A 7,500-nucleotide genomic window follows, 5' to 3' on the forward strand; every position below is an offset into this window, starting at 1 on the left:
CTGAGACCCTCTCCTATCAAAGCCAATAACAGCTCTATTCGACAAACCAATGCCTTATTCAATATCTAACACTTACAGACAAGATGACATGCATCCTTCATAGAAACAAATGTTAAAACTTATTACCAAGTAACTGTGACGTGGTACACAACGGAGGTTGCACCAACATGGCGGCTCCATACAAACTTCTCATAACGATGCGATGTTGCGGCAGATAACAGAGTCGGTCATGATTATTACTCCACACTCTTTGTATTACTTACTTGTTAACCTTTTAAGTGCTAAGTGAATGTTTGTTTGATTTTTTTTTTTGTACTTTTTCGGCGCTAAACGGTCTGCACAACTTCGTTCTGCCCTGTAAGGTTCCGTCTGTAAGAAGTACTCTTTGAAACATCTGCTGTTTTGGGTCAATGTGGGCTCAGGTATGAACATCACGTGACAAAAGTCCAGTTCACATTAGGAGAGCGAGCAAGTTCACCTTAATCTGGTAGATGAAGGGGTAGTTTCTAAAGAAACTGTGGTGCTGCGTCGGTGGGGAAGTAGTATACAAAAATTTGGTTTTATCAACGGAGTTGATAATGTAAATTGGCCACCGTACAGAGATTCTAAAAGCTGACGTTTCGAGCGTTAGCCCTTCGTCAGAGCTGACGAAGGGCTAACGCTCGAAACGTCAGCTTTTAGAATTTCTGTACGGTGGCCAATTTACATTATCAACTCCGTTGATAACACCAAATTAAGCTTAAGTTTGACCTTTTATGGTAATTGATTGGGCTAAGCGTTCCTAAACTAATTTTTTTTTCGCCGGAAAGGGGTAATTTCTCTCTGAATAAACCAAAAAAACCGTTTTGTGGAAAGTTTGGATCAATTCCGACCCTTAGAAGTACGCGAAAAGTTTTCGATTTCGCTAGAATTTTCTCCCTTTTTTCGCTCGTATTTCGTACTTCCAAACTTTTGGAGTTTAAGGAATTGAATAAAACAATTATTCCACTTGCGCTTGTTAGATATGAGACTGGTTACAGTATAGCCAACTCATATCCAACGCGCGCTCATGGAATAATTGTTAAATATCCGTGGAGTCTCAAGAGAATTCCATCTGAAACAAATGTTATCACCCAAAAATGCTCCGAAGGAAAATGTGATTCTTCTGTTGCTGTTCCTGAATTCTGGAATAATTTATCTGAGGACGTTAACAGAGGTGCCAACCTATGGAGATTTAAAATCTGGAGATTTTTTCCATCCGGTCTCCTCACCCCTCCCCCCTCGATCAACCTACCCACTCCTCTTCCACCCCCCCCCCTCTAAACGCACCCACCCATCCCCCAACAGTTCCTTCAGAATACAAGAATATTCTGCCGCCATTGTGAAACTGCCGGAAAACAGGGTACTTATGTCAAGAATTTTTTTGGTTAATCGGAGATCCAATCAAACAATCGGTTATATTGCGTGTGTTTGAAACTCAGAGATGAAGAAATGCATAAAGAAACAATGAAACGAGTTTGAAAAAAGCGATTTATTTTTAACTTGGGGATGCAATTTGAGTCTAGAATGGAGAAACGTTGACCCGTACGGGAGACCGGGAGATTCGTTCCGTATCCGGGAGACTCAGGCTCCCGGATAATCCGGTCTGCTCGTTCCAATGCCAAGCTTAAACGAAAACTTAAAACAATTTTTTTAAAGTGCCATTTCCTCTGCCGATGTAATTTGTTTGAATCGACTGGTTTTTGTAACCAGCGCCTTTGAATCTATTGAAGAAACGAAGCTACACATTGTAGTGTTATACACCTTTAATATTCTAAAATGGCCGCCATTTTCGCATTCTTTTGTTTCCTCATGGCCTCGCTTTCAAACGTAAAATTCAAAAGAATATTTAACCTTAAAGGAGGCCATAAGGGCCAATTTGCATGGAAACAGAAGAATACTAAAATGGCGGCCATTTTGGAATAACGTGTATTCTAATTGTTCTTGTTGTTGTTATTATTATTATTAAATATTAGTATTGATTGTCATTATGAATATGACTACTATTACTGCTAATGCTATTAATAATAATTAACAATTATTCCAGGAGTGCGCATTGGATATGAGGTGATAAATAGCCGGCGATGCGAGTAGCGCCGAGTTGGCTATAATCACCTCATAGCCAATAAGCACGAATGGAATAATTGTTTTAGTAAATACTTCACGAAGAGGTTTTTCCTCGCTAATTTTATTAAGCGAAAACACCGGAAGACTAAAATATCGACAGCGAGAATTACAAGCTTTTGAACTTCACAGACTTAACTGATTAGAGTGTAATGTGAAGTATCACAGTTTCGTACCAATGAATATGTATATGTCGAACTTTCTTTTGCTTTGTCCAAAAGTTGCTATATTTCTGAGCGAAACACTTCTCCAAACCTGTTGTTTTCAGTCGGACAAAACTTAAACCTCGAGCCGAAATTTTTTTGGACACGGTGACACGTGGCGCATTGCTTTCCGTATAAGATAAAACCTCGGTTATTCACTGATAACCGGGATCAGAAAGCTAGAAATGCAATAGCCTGGGGTCGAGTATATACTAATTCCTAATAACAATGATAATAATTATTAATTATTCCACGAACGCGCGTTGGATATGAGAGGATAGATAGCCCACGAGGCTATAATCATCTCATATCCAACAAGCACGAGTGGAATATTTGTTTTATTAAAAACGCCCCCAAGATATTACACAATTCTTCCCGACTTTATTTTGAAAAGGTTAGTAAAATGTAACTAATTAACTTAATTAATTTGTAAATTGTCTCAACTTGCATTGTTTTGCCTCGAGTTATTAAGCTAAGACAGACGCTGTCAGATCCTTAGGCCCGATTCACACGGTACCTAGTCCTGTTCCGGGACTCCCTCTTACCCCGCCCTGAAAATGGGCCTGGAACCCAGGCGGGAAAAGAGAGAGTCCTCAGTCCTGTATTACTTGCAAGCGCATGCTCGGAACAAGCCAATCAGATTGCAAAAAATAGAACAAAGGAGACTTTTGTCTGATTGGCTGTTGAAAATTGTAGCATCTAGACCGCGCGCTTTGATGTATAAAACAAAGATGGCGTTCGAAGCGATGATTTCAACTTGTGCTTCTTCCATCGTTCATTTTATACCTTGAAGGCGGTCTCTTAAACCTCAAATGGTGGGATTTTTTTCTTTATTCACGCTTTTTGTAAGCAACCCTTTTAGTTTGCTGGGGGAAGCAACGCTCTTTTAGAGTAAGCTCAATATTACAAGTTCATAATTCACCGCTTTTATTTCTCCATGTAACTGGACTTATGGCAGCAAATGCGCCAAGTGTGAAAAACCCGATCAAAGTCCTTCCTTGGGAAGAGTCTTGTCCTCTTGCAGCTGGGTCTGACCCAGCTGCATGTATGAAGCTTTTATATAAGTAGAGAAAATACATAGGCTTGTTGTTTTTGAGTACATGAATATATGCACTGCAAGTTGATTGCAACCCATTATCGTATTGTCATGGTTTCGAATTGCTTTCAACTCTTGCCTGTGTTCTTCTTCTTCTTCCCTGTTGACTCCACCTCTTTCAATAAAGAAAATATTTGTTGAGGTTCTTTAAAAGGTAAAATAACGTGAAAAATGAGAATAAAAGGAATAATACTAAACATTGATTTCAAATTAATCCATATTGTCAAGGGCATTCTTAGAGCCTTCAGGGTATTGATTTCATCACTATGTTATCAGGTAAGGAGGAATTCCATTCCTTCACTGTGTGCAGAAAATAAGAGTACTTCAACCTCGTTCCCAGGGTATCTTTGTCAACGACAATGGCATACGTGCCAACTCTCCCGGATTATCCGGGAGTCTCCTGGATACGGAACGAATCTCCCAGTGTCCCGTACGGGTCATTAAATCTCCCGGATAAAAACGACTCTGAACCTTTCACAGACGTTTCTCCATTCTAGATTCAAATTGCATCCCCACCGTTTGAAAAATATCGATTTTTTCTAACTCGTTTCATTGTTTCTTAATGCATTTCTTCATCTCTGAGTTTCAAACACACGTTAATATAGAAATTAAAAAAATGGCTTCCTTTAGCTATCATAGCCATATAACCGATTGTTTGATTGGATCTCCGATTAACCAATAAAAATTATTGACATAAGTACCCTGTTTTCCCGCAAATTCGCAATGGCGGCAGAATTATTCTTGTAGTCTGAAGGAGCTGCTGGGGGATGGGTGGGTGCGTTTTTGGGGGGGAGATGAGGGGAGGGGTTGGGAGACCGGAAGGAAAAAATCTCCAGATTTTTCTGAAGAGAGCGCTATCTTCAGAAAATTTTACGAGTTTAAGTGAAATCCTCGATCTCGAAGGCTTCGATTCAATCTAAGTAGCATTCGAATGCTTGTACAACGAATCAATGGAAGGAGCTCGAGGTATGTGTTGAGTCATCGTTTAGCATTATCAGATGTTTTGAATTCTCTTAAAGAACATCTGTTTTCAAAATTTATCGGGACAGATATGCCGGGCGGAATTCCGTCTAACTGTAAGACGAAAGGTGAATTCTTGCTTAGTTCACTGCGTTTATTTGACTTGCATATGCGAACACTCTCAAGACAAGTACATACTAACTTAAAAATTTAACGTTCTTTCATTCAATGAAACCGAAATAATATTCATAATTACATAGTAATAATAAGGGTATACTTGATTTTAAAAAAATTGCTAAAAGGGATCAATTAGTACATAAGAACTTATTACTTTATTGGATAATAGGGAAGATATCTGCTTATGAACATTGCTTTTGTTATTGAAATGTGCCAACCACAAGAACAAAAGATCCTTTGTTTCGACAGCCAGCTGTGAGGCTCTGGTTGGCACATTAATGACAATAGGTGACGTAAACGATATCTTTCGCCATTTTATCCTTGATTAATTGTGACTCCTTCAAGTCTTATTTATGCTACCAGAAAATTATTATTGAAAAGTAACGATAATGTTTTCAAGAAATCTATACATTAGTAAAAGTAAAGAATGATGCAGTGGTTACCGCCATAGGGGTTTCAGGTTGTACTGGAATGAAGTTTTGTGAATTGGTTCTAATTGCGAAGGTAAAAAATGCGCTTGACCCTCTTTTGATTTAATTTATGCAAATTTCAAAATGTCTATTTTAATGTGTGATGTCTGGAAATATATAAACCAGGGCAGAGGGTTTGTCTTCTGTGTAATTTTTAAATTAAGAAGGGCATTGTCATTTCAATCTCAAGGCGAAGAAGATTTTTGTTGATATGACACTGGCAGGATATTATTAACTACTTGCAGTATTTGATGTTAACATTCCATGCTCATTCATATTTACTGCAGCGAATATACAGTGTACCTGTGATGTAAATTTATCTTAATCTGGAGGAAATGCTCTGAATGTACGGCTGCTTATCTTAAATGCTTTTGGCACATCAATTATTCAGGATTTAAAGTAAATACATCAGTAATATCACTGTATCAGTTAGTGAACCAGTATTAAAGAACTATTTTTTTAAAAATTTCTTCATTTAGCTATCATATCAATAATGTCCCCGTATTGAAACTTGGTTTCAACATTGTCAGTGAATTAATTGGTATATATTAATTTTGCATGATGGAACATTGCGCACCATTGTTTGTTCATTACATTTATATTTTACTTTATATTTGGTGTAGGGCAACTTGTAGTATAAACTGCAAAAAAACATGGAAATATCAAAGAGAAAGTATACCACAATATGGCTGTTTAGAGGGGACAAAATATTAAATTGACCTTTTTGGGTGTCATTCCTTGCACAGAAAAAGTCACATGTACTGTAAAACTTGATTGTGCACAAAAAGATGAAATAAATACATGTATTGTATTTATATTATTTATTAAGAACTTTTTTATCTTTCTAACATCATTGAGCAATGCACACTAAAGAAATAAATAGTCGTGCTGGATAAATGAATGGATCAAATATAAACTGGATGCCCCAAAGCACTAGCCCATGGGATTGAAATTTTTAAAATATACATTCTATACAAATATAATGTTTATTTACTTATCATGTAAATCTTACTGCACAGTTTGTAAAATCATACATGTAATTTTCAATCAAGTAAGAAAGTTATAACTTGAAAATTGGAGAACAGAGTTGTCAGTGATAAATGAAATGAGTGTATGTTTGAATTGTGGGTTTTAGACAAAAGAGAGAAGTGATCCTCACACTCATCTGGACAATTAAGCAAATTATTGTTGTTTACAGACACCTAAAAAATTCAGGTGGTTCAATGAGATCTACCACTTGAGCTACAAAGCCACTCAAGGACAAAGGACTGAGTGGCTTCACAAGAGCAACATTGGGATGATTATTATTATTACTGAAAAGTGGAAACCAGTGTTATTATGTCAGTAGTTTAACCGTGTATTATCTAGACTGTCAATATTTTAGAGCTTCAAGTTAGAGTATTTCATATTTATTGAAAGCTGAAGTGTTAATGACATTAACTATATGCTTAATATGGTGTAAAAAATTATCAGTTGGAAAATTGCAACTGAATGGATATCCTGTTGAATAGATTGAGTACTATTTGAAGTCAATAATTAACAATTATTCGCCAAAGGTGAGGTGAATATTGGTGAATAATTGTTCTAGTATAATCACATAAGTGATTATTTGAAAAATATGCAATGTTAAAATGGGGCAAGTACTTCAGTGACACTGGAAAGGCAGGTGGATGCATTCCAATAGATCAGAGGGTTGGGCACGAGGTTCGAGGTATTAAAGACCATGCACTTTGCAAGGCTTCAAAAGAATCTAAATGAAACAAGTGCACTGAGATATAGTCATTCACAATCAAAGGGACAGAGTCTAAGGTGTCACTCCCCAATCTAAAGTACACAGCACAATGAGCTCTGCAGATGATGTTGAAATCTTGTTTAGGGAATTGTCCCAGCGAGATGTGTTTAGTAAAATTCTAGGACAATGTCATTCTTCATTTCCGAACCACCCTCAAAACCTCTTGGAGTGTCTTGGCATGGGAGAATTGAAGAGGTGGATGACAAAATTGGTCTAAAAAATTTCCAGTGGTCAATATTTGTATGGTGGGCCAGACATTGATTCTGATCAATCTGGTTCTGATGAGGAGTGACTTTTATCGTTGAAAGGAAGGTCTTTGAGGGTTGGTAGTGATATTGAATGGACATGTTCACTTGAAAGACTTTGTGCTTGCATTCGTCTGAAATGGCTCTACCACTGAAAATTAATACAACATCCTGATTGGTTGGATGTGCCATCAGGCTTTCACAAATTCCTTTAAGAGATGTTCCCACTGTGGGAAACTAGCCTCAGTGCACAAGGTCATTCGGGTGAACATGACCCTTTACCAGTGTGAAAAACAGGGTTTCAACATCCTGACTTTGCACCAGGTCGTATAAACAAACTACTACACTTACATTTAACCAAGATACATTTTTGGATTATGAAGGTTGAGTTTTATCAACAGACTAGACAATTTCA

At 37.3% G+C, this 7,500-nt stretch overlaps 1 protein-coding gene across 2 annotated transcripts in view; it reads left to right on the top strand.

The window, feature by feature from the left end:
* The first annotated feature begins 4,293 nt into the window (after positions 1-4,293).
* Positions 4,294-7,500, top strand: part of LOC137992764 (laminin subunit beta-1-like) — a 90,337-nt gene continuing 87,130 nt past the window's right edge. Inside the window, exon 1 of one of the 2 annotated variants that reach the window (XM_068838272.1) lies at positions 4,294-4,407. Coding sequence is in view for 1 of the 2 variants with exons in the window: in XM_068838271.1 (XP_068694372.1) it covers positions 5,050-5,082 (33 nt within the window). In the remaining variant the exon portion in view is untranslated. Of the gene's footprint in view, positions 4,408-4,527; positions 5,083-7,500 lie in introns of those variants that run through there. The other variant, XM_068838271.1, reaches the window with a different exon arrangement.

This window comes from Montipora foliosa, chromosome 2 (genome assembly GCF_036669935.1).
Source record: "Montipora foliosa isolate CH-2021 chromosome 2, ASM3666993v2, whole genome shotgun sequence".
Classification (NCBI taxonomy): Eukaryota; Metazoa; Cnidaria; class Anthozoa; order Scleractinia; family Acroporidae; genus Montipora; species Montipora foliosa.